General features: G+C 42.0%; 2 protein-coding genes across 2 annotated transcripts; one reads left to right on the top strand and one right to left on the bottom strand.

Annotated features, from left to right (window-relative positions):
- The first annotated feature begins 7 nt into the window (after positions 1-7).
- Positions 8-4,624, top strand: psmd8 (proteasome 26S subunit, non-ATPase 8). Its single transcript, XM_063205270.1, has 7 exons — positions 8-158; positions 750-822; positions 945-1,047; positions 1,338-1,503; positions 1,625-1,725; positions 1,955-2,066; positions 3,504-4,624. The coding sequence occupies exons 1-7, from the start codon at positions 48-50 to the stop codon at positions 3,639-3,641; spliced, it is 804 nt and encodes a 267-aa protein (XP_063061340.1). The 5' UTR covers positions 8-47; the 3' UTR covers positions 3,642-4,624.
- LOC134454320 (proteoglycan 4-like) lies at positions 4,564-13,327 on the bottom strand. Its single transcript, XM_063205268.1, has 4 exons — positions 13,239-13,327; positions 8,075-9,044; positions 5,135-6,469; positions 4,564-4,856 (listed from the first exon to the last, which is right to left on the bottom strand). Exons 2-4 carry the CDS (start codon positions 9,028-9,030, stop codon positions 4,745-4,747), a joined length of 2,403 nt encoding a protein of 800 aa, XP_063061338.1. The 5' UTR covers positions 9,031-9,044; positions 13,239-13,327; the 3' UTR covers positions 4,564-4,744.
- Between the last annotated feature and the right edge of the window lie 178 nt (positions 13,328-13,505).

Here is a 13,505-nt window from a genome sequence, read left to right as displayed (position 1 = left end):
GGTTCCCGTAATTCGGCAGCCGGTGTCGTGAATTTTGCAGAATCACCATGGCGTCGATGTTGAAAGAAACTACGGGGCTGTATGAAACATTAAAATCGGAATGGAACAAGAAAAGCCCAAATTTGAGCAAGTGCGGTGAAATCCTCAGCAAGCTCAAGGTAGTATTTATTCATTTGTCAGTCCATATTTCAATTATATATCCACACAGTAATATGTAGTCAAGTATTGGATCTCAGAATGACATGGCTACTGTCAATATTGCTAGTGAAAGCTAATCGGCTCGCTCAGATGATGAATACAAAGCCGCACACTGTGCACATACAAATAGTCTGGTTCATAGTTAAATTTGAATTGTGTACAACGGAGAGTCTCACAGTTATACGTTTTAAGGAAGCTGTTGTCAGCGAAAGCCCAAAACAAAGATGGGATAATGGCATTCTTGCTAGTTTGCTAGCATGTAATTATCCTAGCTGTATTGGCTAACGTTAGTTGCCCTACCAAGCTACAACGAAAACGGGATAAATGAAAGATAACCCTTTGTTTTTAATGTATAAGGAGTATATTGTTAGAATAGCTATTGAGAAGTACAAGAATAAACCGTTTAGCTTGTTTGTTACAAAATGTAAGCCGAAGTTATTGATGAGTTGTGCTTGTAACCTGACACCACTTCATCTGTCGTGTTTGAGTTTTTGAATATATTATTTTTTCGGCTGAATGCTGCATGTACATTTTATTTTGTTTTACCTTAGATCTCTCTTCTGGAGTTGAATTTCCTTCCGACCACAGGGACCAAACTCACCAAACAACAGCTCATTCTTGCGCGTAAGTGAAGCTATTGAAGTTGTTATTGTGTGTGCACTGATTCGAGTGCTTTCGAGTGTGTGACTTGCTACCAACAGAAACCTATTCAAACACGCGTCTAACAAATAATTATTTTTATACAGGGGATGTGTTGGAGATTGGAGCTTTGTGGAGCATCTTGAAGAAGGACATTCCCTCCTATGAGAGATATATGGCACAACTGAAGTGCTACTATTTTGATTATAAGTACGTCTGATATTACATGCCTTTGTAGTAAGTTGTGTATAATGTATGTGTAAAGTCCAGTTATGTTCAAGGGCTGTTTATAAGATGTAGACATTTTGTAATATTTCAGACCCTTCTCTAATTACATGCCTTGACTGTGTAAGTTATTATGGTCAAAATTATGAAGAATCAATTGAATCCAACATTGCTCTGTAATAATCAGTAACATTGATTTACTTTGCGTCTCAGTTTGAGGTTGAAGGGGTTGTTTTAATCATTTAATCTGGTTCTGTCCTGCTCTGTTGTATTAGGGATGAGCTGCCAGAGTCAGCCTACATGCATCAGCTGCTGGGTCTGAACTTGCTGTTCCTGCTGTCTCAGAACCGTGTGTCTGAGTTTCACACAGAGTTGGAGAGACTCAGTGCAAAAGACATTCAAAGCAACGTATACATCAGGCACCCCGTTTCCCTTGAGCAGGTGATTTCAAAACTGTTTATATAAACATTTATGATGTTGTTTGTCTTGTGCTGTTGTTTCTCCAAACTCCACATGAATGTCGAAATGAAATGTTGACAATGGTTTTGTTTTTATGTTGTAGTACTTGATGGAGGGGAGTTACAATAAGGTCTTTCTCGCCAAAGGAAACATCCCAGCAGAAAGCTACACATTCTTTATTGACATTCTGCTTGACACTATCCGGTGAGTTGAGATTGTGAGAAACTGTTATTTTCAGTTGTGCAATTGTGGAAATACTTATCACAGTTACCTGTCGTATGTATTCTGGTATTGTGGGCCTGCGTTTCTGCAGTGATGCACTGATGCCCAATAGTGACAACACTATCATTAAAAAATGATATCTGTGGCATTGCCTTTCATGTAATTGCTTTCCATATCCTCCCTCTAAACTCATTGCGTTCCATCTTCACAGTGATGAGATTGCTGGTTGCATAGAGAAAGCTTATGAACAGATCCAGTTCAAAGAGGCCACAAGAGTGCTGTTCTTCACCTCGACTAAGCAGATGACGGACTATGCCAAGAAAGTGAGTCCTCCTGGCTACTAATGTGCACCGTCATTTATTGTTGTTATAAAGAGAATATCTCATGTACACTAATGAGGAAACCTGCCTTGCGAGGCTACAGTCTACTATGAATTGGTCTCGGACTTAATTAACTGATCTTAATTAGCTAATTTCACCCAACTCAAGGAGGAAAGGAACTTATATTAAACACGCATGGAAATCTGACCTGCAACATGGTTGTACATACGTTGTGTATTCAGAATCTGATGCCATATCACTAGTAGGGTTTTCACACCTGGTCCATTTCAGCCATTTAAGTGAACCCAGACCTGTGACTCAGCAATTTTCTGTGTATATGTGAATACAAAAGTACCCAGACCCCTTGGAAGTAGAGCAGTGGTTCTTAACCTGGGGTGCGCCAGAGATTCCAGGGGGTGCACAGAATTTCGTTTGGGTAGAGGTTGTGACCAAAATGTATATTTGCAAACATTATAATTAGGCCAAATTAAGTCCAAATTAAACAAATTTTGGTTCCCATTTAAAATCATTCAGGTATTGATTCATGTCTCAAGCGAGAACCATTGTAATTAATCACTCGTTTATCATTTTTAGTTCATATACATATGTAGAAGTTTGTGTTGGGGGTGCACGGCTTGTCTTCGGCACAGGTAAGGGGGTGCGCTAAGAAAAAAAGGTTAAGAACCACTGAGTGGAAGTGAACCGTACTGAGACCTTTATTGACGTGGTCTGAGTGCGGTTCACTTATGACTGAGTGTGATCAAAAAGAGGACTGACACACCATAAAAGCCTAACAGGACCAGAAAGATCAGCTGGTTCTTTTTGCTATGGCACTCACAATATGAACAAAAACAGAAATGAGTACTTTTGCTGTCTGTTCACTTTTTGATCCACTTCAAGAGGACTGAGTTTGGTTCACTTAAAGAGGACTAGGTGTGCAAATGCAGTAAGATGCACAAAATATAAGCTTACTAAATTTCTAAAGGCATTAACATCTGAGATTTAACAATCACACCAATATCTGCAAACTTTTTGTTTATGAATTGTGTCTGAATTATACCTTAGTAAACTTGCCCCACCCGCCAGCGGCCAAAATTATTTTTGCCTGGGAGTGGGTCCACCTCGGACAATGCCCCAAAGCCCTGAATCTGGCGGACCAATCACAACGCAGGAGACTTGTTTTGATTTGTTTTGGACAGGGTTTTGAGAGACTGGCGACAAAGCGTTGGCCAATTAAGGCACAGACACGGTTTGAAAGACAACAGGTTGTTTCCATCAACAATCTCTCGATATGTCATTCATCGGGCCCAGACTAAATTACACATTTAATCTCGCATTTAGTCTGGTTTATCAGGCTATCTGAATTGTGTTTTTGCACCGTTTACAAAGTACAGTCATTGACCCACTTTCTCCACCCTGTCTTTGTCTTTGTTTTTGCAGAGGGGCTGGACCCAGAGCTCAGATGGGTACTATTCTTTCAGCTCCCAGCAGCAAAAGACAGAAGAGGCCACAATACCCTCGACGGAGTTAGCCCAGCAGGTCATCGAATATGCACGCCAGCTGGAGATGATTGTCTAGTTGAAACCTGTGCAAAGGCCTTCCCTTGTTATATACACACACACACACACACACACACACACACACACACACACACACTCTTATCTTGGCATTGCCCCATTATTAATCAACAGACATCACTTCGCTAGGCTTTCTGTTAAGGTGTGTGTATATGAATGTACATATCACGGTATGTTTATATACGCGCACAGTAACACATGAGTGATCTGTGGTGCTCTGCACAATCTGTCTGAAGTGAAAACCTATTCAAATTTTCAAAATTCTTTCACACGTGTGCACTGATAACAAATCTAATAGTCTGTTTGTTTGGTCATTTGCCAGTGTTGGGTCACAAGGTTAATAAAATTAAAGCCACAGTAGATTTTCGATGTTTACTGTTTTATAGCCAACATAAGCTAGGTTAACTAGCCAAATAACCTCCAATGAGGGAAAAACTCTCCAGTGGTCTTTTCCTTCCACACACAGTCACTATGGGATGTAATGCCATTGTCACGGACAGAATATCATGGATCAGCAGACTACGTTCCTTGCATACCACCTTTCCCAAAATCTCTATTTCAGTTTGTTGGATGAGACTGAGTGGGCAGAAACACTTTGCAAAGGACTCACTTTGACTGACCACATATGATGCCTATATTTTTTTTCCAAGTTCACACTTGGTCAGGTAACTCGTATTCTTTCCGTTCCTTGTTTTGCCCTGGAATGTTGGCTCCCTTTGTTTCATATCCCCTGCTTTGTTTCCTAGCAACTAGCAGAGATTTGCTGTGAAAGTTTGAAGCCCCCCTCCCTCGCCTTTCCTTTTTTTTAATTGACAATTTATAAGTCCCTTTCATGGTTTGTACAGCTATTGACCTGAGAAATGCAAATGCTTATTTCATCAGTGGTCACAGGTTGTGCCAGTTCAAAATAAAAAAAAATACTCCTCATGTATTGTTTTTATTAAAAAAATAAATAAAGTAAAACCTATGTGCGTATCAAAGTTGCATTAGTTTACCATTTACTCTATTGATATGAATGTGTGTCCATGGTTCCTGGTCAAGATTGCAAGAAAATAGCGAATGTTTTCCAAAAAAATAAAATCATCTTTTATTATTCTTACTGTTTTACTGACGGGAATCCTCCCTATCCAGCCGTGCACTCAAAGCAATAGAAGCTGCCAGCGATGCCGTGGTGACCCAGGGTGGCTCACACAGGTAGTTCTGAGTCACATTTTGCCTAAAGATAACGTGAATTAAGAGACATTAGTCTTTAGACACTTCAAATGCCCCATCCCTGCACAGTAAGTGTAGGCAAGTTGATGATAAAGTGATAATAGACTAAGCAAACATTAAGTTAAATCTGTAAGATACAGCATTGTTTGTTACAGTTGTTGACTAAAATGTTCTTAAACCTGGCAGAAAACTTAATCATTGCTATGCAATGTAAAGTGATTCAATAGAACCAGGTGCCATGTTCGGCTGTTCAGCTTTGGGCCAGGGCTTTTGTTTCCTTACCATTGCAAGACATTCTTGGGTAGACTGCCATTCTGACGGTGCTGGCAGCGAACCCTCTGCACACACGTCCGATCAGTTGTGAAGCGATGCCAGCGACCTTCGGGGCGTGGTGGAGGTTGTGGTGATGCTGGAGGAGATGGTTGGACTGGTGCCTTTTCTTCTGTGCTCTTGTGTTGATTTGTTTCAGAAACCTCATTTGTTTCTGCAGTTGTGGGCTGAGGAGCTGGATTGTTTGGTAGCTGCTTTGTTTCTTGCTCGTGCGTGGTACTTTCAGGAATAGGATCAACCTGAGCTGACACACTGGGTTGGCCTTCGGGAAGTGGAATGGCAGGGACATGCTCACCAGTTAAGGTAAGGTAATGTCTACCAGGTAGAGCATGTATGCCCTTGGGATAAGGATATGGAGGAGGAGAGGGTATTCTATCAGGATCGAAGCATGCCGCCTCTGGGTTGAGATATTTCGATGGAGGCGATGTGGTCTTTGGTGGCTCACAAGTGAAAAAAATAGTCCTCCCATCAGAAAATTCTATAAGGTCTGCTGAAGTGTCCATGGCAGCACACTCTTCTTTTGGGCCTGGATCAGAGTTGACTTGCAAAGGTGAACTGTGCTCTGCCTTCTCTCCATCAATTCTGGATACTTGCTCTAGAAACCTCACTTTGGTTTGAAGCGGTTTAGTTTGAGCTGACTGAGGTGTTTGCTTTGGTTTGCTTTGGTGAGATGAGGCACTGCTGCCTTTCAAGTCACCTGCAGGTGATTTACTTGGTACAGCCATGCTTATAGAAGTATGTGTATTTCCTGCTTCGCCAGATGGGGATAGAGTTTTCCCCATAGCAGAAGGACTCTTTGTCGACACTGAGCATGAGTTTTGGGTTTGGTTGTGGTCTTCAGGACAAACCTTCGATATGGCACTCTTCGTCAACTGTCTTGCTTCTCTTTCAATGTTGGTAGGAGAGATGGCAGACTCTTCATTTAGAGGAGGACATGTCATCTGCTCAGGAGTTGCCTTTACATTTCCTGTATGGGTAACAGCCATGTCAAGTGTTTCTCTTAACTGAAGATGACTTGTGGATGAATTGTTGGCAGGTTCTGGCGGCGGGTCACTGCCGGTGCTACCTCCCTCCGTGGGGCTTGCGGCAGTCTGTGTTTGTGCCTGCTTGGCCGATTTGGATGCCTTAGCCTTTTTGGATGACTTTGCCTTAGCTTCACGTCGGGCAGAGTTGACCTTTGGCTGGGATGTCTTCACTGCCTCTGCAAAGGAAGCTCCATGCAGGGCCTTGCGCACCACTGCCTGATTCTTTGCATCCAGTGCAGCTTGCTGCTCTACATAAGCAAGCCTGTTAAAAAGAAAATGGAATCAGAATGTAATAAATAATCATTACATAAAATAGACACTAATGCCTCTTTTCCACTGCCGTTTTTCTGATAGGACTACAGCTCGACACAGCGCGTCTCGGCCACCACTTTTTGCTATTCAATTCACCTTTGGCTAAGGCCCGCCCTAAAGTGCTTTTTGACCAATCACAGCGCAGCAAAAGGACGACCTCGGACAAACCTCGGACAGTTTTGACAGCGCTCCATTGAACTCAATGCTGAAATCGCATGTTTTCAAGTAGTTAGCGAGATACGGTCGTATTATTATTAAAATATGATTGGAAATTGTGCCTGGGGTATTTGTGACAAATGTGCAAGTTTCCCCGCGATGTAACAGGTGGTAATCACTTTCCTCTTTACCTAAAACCGGACTAATATTACTAGCAGCTGGATAGTCTGCCTTGAAGGGTCTCGGCAGCCCCACACTCGACTAGAAAGCACACGGATCAAAAACATACTTTGTGTGCTCCGATCATGACACCATCTCATTCATGTCCCTTTTCAGTAAGGTTGTAAGCAAACCACGAACCTGTTTCAGAGTAGGATTTTGGATTTCTGACCTAATTAATGAAGAAACACCGCTAGCAAAGTTAACTATCGGTCACGGCAGGAGTGTTTTGACTAGCAGCTGATGGACGTGACTTTGTTAAGCTACTGAAGATATAAACGCCAAACGTTAATGTTACACATTGCTGTGGTAGCTTTGAAGATGACTACAGTCATTAAGTTGTGTGATTTCGTTTTCGTCTAGCAAGTTTGCGTCAGGGCTCAAAAGATATGCGACCTCAGCTTACCATGGTGCTGGTTACAATGCCTATCGATACCCATAGAAGAGCCCATAACAGCTGTGATGCATCGCATGACCGTTCAGAAAATAAATACTTATATTCACAATACTATGAATGCGTTTTTTATTTATTATGAGTGAATAACTGCTGCGATTTGCAGTCACTGCATAAATCACGTTGATATCTCAGCATTGAAAGTTTATCTGTCCGACCTAGCAACTGTAACTAAAGAGGGCGGGGCTTAGCCAAAGGCGAATTGGGCAAGACACGGCTCAATCAAACAGCAAAAAGTGGCAGCTGAGTCACACTGAGTGCGTTCCAATATGCGACCTTGCGTCCTCCACTTTTGCTTGTGGCCTCATACCAGGAAGTAATATGCCATGATGACATCACTGACAACAGCATTATATTTCAATATCTCGCAAATGCTCAATTGTAAAGCCATTTTCTCATTCTGGTGAATGAAGAATAGTCCCCCAAAAATTGTTTTGGCTAGGCTTACAGTGGGGAAACTTTATTGTTTTCTCCACGGAGGAGGGGCCAGAAGGCAGGGCGAGGCCACAAGCACAAGTGGAGGATGCAAGGTAGCATATTGGAATGCAACCACTGTGTTGAGCTGTAGGCCTACCAGAAAACCGACAGAGGAACTGAAGCAATAGAGACAAAGTCAAATTTCAATACATGAAAAACACAAAAAATAGCCCAATGTCCAATGACAACCAAAGCAATGCAAATACAATCTCGGAATGCAATGAAATCTAAAGCATCCTGTTCACTCACCTTGACAAAATTTGTTCATTTGTTTGTTCATCCAACACAAAGTTCTGTATCTTAGCTTTGTCCTTGTCTTTGCCGTCTTTATCTTGAGCTGCAGCATTGATCTCCTGGTTTGGTGGGGATTTAGCAGTCTGATCACTTGCAACAGTTTTGCTATCTGCAGTTGGTGTAGAAGACTGTTTGCAAACTTGCACTTGGTCTACATTTTTGGCTACAGAACTGAATGGTCGTATAGGAGTTGATGTGTTTTCCTCAATGTCTATTATTGTGTCAGGCTTCGGTGACATAATAGGAGGCTGTGGCAAAATGGGCCCAGGTTCCCGTGGTATGACAGATGTTACAGGTGGTAGGGGTTTAGGCCAGGATTTCTTTGGAACTATGGGCGGTGTTTTGGACCGTGGGGTAGACCATTTTTTACCAGGAGTAGCAACAGTACGGGCTGCCGATGTGGTAGTCGTGGTGGTGGGGGAAACAGCTCTCTGGAAATCCAGTTGGGGGGCATTGGTTTCTGGTGGAAAGCCAAACGAGGAGACGGAAGGAGGCATTGGGCTGTTGATTCCTGGGCGTTCCCAGGTGATATTGTAAGCGCGTGGCTCTTTTGGTTCCCAGAGCGGGCTTGGGCTGTGCAGTCCCATGGGTGTAAATTCGGGCACTGCCGGGTTTAGGGTCCTGTCTGGTTTTACAAGTCTTTCCTGAGCAGGTGGAGTCTTCACTGGTGGCGTCTGTGTTTTGCCCACTGGTGCTGCTGTTGCTGTGCTTGTGAAGTCCGGAACTCCCTTGAAGAGGTTTGGAGGCACAGGGTTGAAGGGAGATGTCTGAGTCACTGTAGATGCAGAAGCCTTGGTCCTATTTCGAAAGTTGCTCCATAAGTCATCTTTCTTTGGTTTTGGTGTGTTCTCTGGTTTGGCTTCTTGGTTGCCCTTGCCTTGGTGCTCCGTATCTGAATGATGATTTCCCATGTTTTACACCTCCCCTAAAATGCGGAAACAAATGCGTAGTGGTATGTTACATAGTATCTATCTATGCATAATGAAAAAAAATGGATTCTATTTAAGTTTTTGTTCTTCTTGAAATACATGAGTCTCATAAGAAAATTTCAGGAATATAACTTACTGTGCTGAGCATAAATAGGTATAAACCCAGTAACCGTTCCTTTCAGAGCCAACATTTATGGTAAGCTTTGTGTAGTTTTAGTTGTAGTGGTAGAAGAACAAAAAAAAGGGGGGGGGGGGGGGTTAAAGTGTAAAAATATCTAAAAACACACACAACACAACACATCTATCTGGGTTATTGAACTGCTGTTGTTTTTTTTACATGCAATGGTACAGTGAGATATTGCCATAGAAAGGGTGGACAAGATTTACCAACCAAAGTAGGCTACAGCCTACCAAAACGTACCACCCTGCCAAAAAGTAAGATCACCCGCTTTGAAGGATGCTCCTTTAGCTTTGTTGACAAAATAGTGGATCAAAGATATGACACAAAGCTGAAACTGATATTTCAAAAGGCTATCTGTCCTATCTTAAAAAAGACTAAAATAAATGGAAAAAAAACCACAACTGTTAACGGTTTTCAGAGCATAGGGTAAAAAACATAGATTCACTCAATTCCGAGGATAAAATAGGCCTTTGTAATATCAAAGATTCTCTATTCTACTATTCTGCATTTAAACCGTCTCTGGTAATATGCTTAGAGGGCTGTCATGGGTAAACAGTTAGGGCGTCATACTTGTAGCCCAAAGGTTGCCGGTACGACTCTCGACCCGCCAGGTTGGTGGGGGGAGTAATTATTATATCCCCGAAACGCGGAGCGTCGGGGATGTAATGGTTTTGCGTGCGCCGCGTCCGCCGCCGCGTCCGCCGCCGCCGCGTAAGGTCTTTCGTGTTAACGCGATAACTTTTGAACGGATGTTTGGATTTGTCCCAGATTTTTTGGGTGAATGCTCTAGGGCAGGTTCATGAACTGATTCGAGTTTGGAGGTCAACACTTTCAAGATGGCTGAATTCAAGATGGCCGAATTTTTGTTTGGTCCATAACTTCTGACCGGGTGGATGGATTTGTCCCAGATTTGGTGTGTGAATGCTCTAGGGTAGGTTCATGAACTGCTTCGAGTTGGGAGGTCAACACTTTCAAGATGGCTGAATTCAAGATGGCCGAATTTTTGTTTGGTCCATAACTTCTGACCGGGTGGATGGATTTGTCCCAGATTTGGTGTGTGAATGCTCTAGGGTAGGTTCATGAACTGACTCGAGTTTGGAGGTCAACACTTTCAAGATGGCTGAATTCAAGATGGCCGAATTATTGTTTGGCCCATAACTACTGACCGGGTGGATGGATTTGTCCCAGATTTTGTGTGTGAATGCTCTAGGGTAGGTTCATGAACTGATTCGAGTTTGGAAGACAACACTTTCAAAATGGCGGAATTTTCAGTTGGTAGAAGAAGGTACCGCACACTCTTGTCCATCGTGCTGCAATTTATTGACAAACAACGTTTCGGCCCGTATGGCCTTTCTCAAGTTTTACAAAAGCAAAGTGAAGACACCCCTTATAAATTGTCCTCTGGTTTGTGATTGGCTGACAGCAGCCGGTTAATCAGTTCAGTGACACCTGCCAGACAAGGTGAAATCTCATCTTGATTACATTATGTTTTCTTTACAAATTGGCAGTAATGTCAAAAAGACAGGTAATAGATAAGACAATTTATAAAAATTAAAAGAAAAACAAAAACACATAGTGATACACCAGCCCCTGTGAGTGCAAGAGATCCAAATCCCAAGTAAACTATATACATTACGTGATGGGAAGGCAAAGTGAGAGCAACACTTGCAATTTTAAGATCAGGCCACTAGAGGCCGTCATGAAAAGTATTGTCTCATCTTGACACCCATCACCAAAGGCCAGATGATCTACATAATAAGATTGAGTCTACCTAGAGAAAACATTTTAATTCAAATTCCACATTTAGACCAAAAGGAACCAATGTCTTAAGAGAGTGGATATAATAATTTTCTCTCTGAGATAGTAAACGTTCTAGGTTACCCCCCCGGAATTTTCATTTGGCCCATAACTTCTGACTGGGTGGATTGATTTGCCCGGTAACACCTTATTTTAATGGTTCACCATTTCAGTGAATCTACCATATTAGGTACAGTCTAATAACCAATGTAACAATATTTAATACCATGTAATACTAGTGTAATACTAGTGTAACAATATGCAATATCAGGTACAGTGTAATAATGAGTGTAACAGTATGCAATACCATGTAATATAGTGTAATACTAGTGTAACAATATGCAATATCAGGTACAGTGTAATAACGAGTGTAACAGTATGCAATACCATGTAATATAGTGTAATACCAGTGTAACAATATGCAATACCATGTAATACCACTTACGCACAAACACATGATGTAAGTAAAAAAAAATGGCGGTGTTACACTGGAATTACATTGTATTAAATATTGTTACACTGGTTATTACACTGTACCTAATGTGGTATAACTTATCCACTGAACCATTAAAACAGTTACCATTTGCCCCATTTTTTGCTTCATTTTCACAATAGTCGTTTGGTTTTAAGCCTATGCACGTCATGTCACGTCTGTATGTATCATATACGTTTACGAAATGGTGGACGGGAGTGGTAGGAATGATGGGGGACTGGAAGCGTCGCGTTTCGGGGATATACCTTACGCAGTCGAAGGCGACTGCACAGGCAGTCTAGTTATTGAGTGCTCTCCCCAATCCTCCTCCATGACTGAGGTATCCTGAGCATGGTACCTTCCCGCTGCACTGCTCCCTTTCGGACACCATTGGGGGGCTGCCCCTTTGCACAAGTGAGGCATAAATGCAATTTCGTTGTGTGGAGTGTGCATTTTGGGAATCCAAAAATATTCAGGGACCACCTGTCAACTGAATTGACAGTTGACGGGTGCTAATTTGACACTGCTTATTTTGATGCAGATCACTTGCTTTTTCTTCACATTACAAGTCTGTCTTATTGTGGTAAAAATATGACAGCTTTGGTAATAATGTTATGAAGCCTACTGCTAGCTTGCCTTGGAAATTTCCTCACTGACCACCTGAGCTGTGTCGCGGACCACCAGTGGTCCCCAGACCACACTTTGAGAATCACTGCTCTACGACATGGCTCTAGGCCTACTTCAGTTTTGTGTCTGTGATGATCAGTTTTTTTCCCTACACATTTAAGCAACTGAATGAACATCCTCCAAGACATGTGATGTACAGTTTTTGCCAGGGGTTATAACAACAAAAATGCAATTTTGCATTTGGCCCCCTCTAATATGGCAAGATATACGTCCCATTAAGTGGGTTGTTGTAGCCTATATGAGCCCAAAACAGTAAGTGCATTTAATTCTGTCATGAAGTAATCATTAAATAATATGACAATTAAAGGAGATTATTCTTTTATCATAGGCTCTTAGTTAATGTGAAGGAAAATCAGGTATCCAAATTGCTAGCTGTAGCAGCCTATATTATTGTAAACAATAAACTTATGAAACACAAGGCTATGTCAATTTTCCTGGTGAACCAGAAGCTATGTGTTGACGCCCAGGGCGGGGGCTGGGCTAGGCTACTGGTTCACCAGGATATATGTCAATGACATCAAACTGCACTTGGTGGATAGTGTCACAATCTAATGAGTTGGCCTACACCAGCAGAAGTGCAATTTGCGCCCCTGCAACATGGGTTTATGTTCAGCATAACCCTAATATGAATTTCTTATTTTAATGTAGGCCTATGTTGAGATGGCAGTGAATAGCCTATAAGAGCAATGGGCTAATTTGTTTCACCTGCCCAAAAAGGTCAACTTTCTCATCACTGTCAAAGTAAGCCTACAGTTGTTATGAATTGCTGTACTCCTGACTATTTTCTGTCCATTTGTTAATCTAGGCCTAATATAAGAAAACAAACGGAAAACATAAGAAATCTTAGGCCTGGCTAAATGCCTAGATTATGTGGAATAGGCTAGGCCTAGCACTGTGCAACACAGTGAAACTGATAGGCAGGCTATCAGGTGAGAGGTGAGGCTACTACAAACAACAAAAGTCATGGTTCTTCTAACGACTGTCCTCTCATAGATAGAAACGTTAAAATGGTTGTGCCTAAACTAATGTGCCAAAAATGTTGAAATGCCCTACCTTTAAGATGGTCGATAGAACTTTTGTGATCTTGAGGTTGATCCGCAAAGGTTGAGTTTTATGTTAGTTGACAGCAAAGAAAACGCCCCATGTAGGCATATGTTAGCAAGCATTACTATGTGATATTCGAAGAAAAAAAACGAATCAAAATAAAAAATGATTCTGGAGCGCACGTTCTCTGGCAAAGATTGCAGAGCTCGATTCTAGAATCTCTGCTCTCGAGCGTATGCAAAACAGTGGGAAAGTCACATTTCACACAACTGGATT

This window comes from Engraulis encrasicolus, chromosome 8 (genome assembly GCF_034702125.1).
Source record: "Engraulis encrasicolus isolate BLACKSEA-1 chromosome 8, IST_EnEncr_1.0, whole genome shotgun sequence".
NCBI classification, from domain to species: domain Eukaryota; kingdom Metazoa; phylum Chordata; class Actinopteri; order Clupeiformes; family Engraulidae; genus Engraulis; species Engraulis encrasicolus.
Note: the sequence above shows the minus strand (reverse complement) of the source record. Positions and strands in the feature narration are given on the sequence as shown.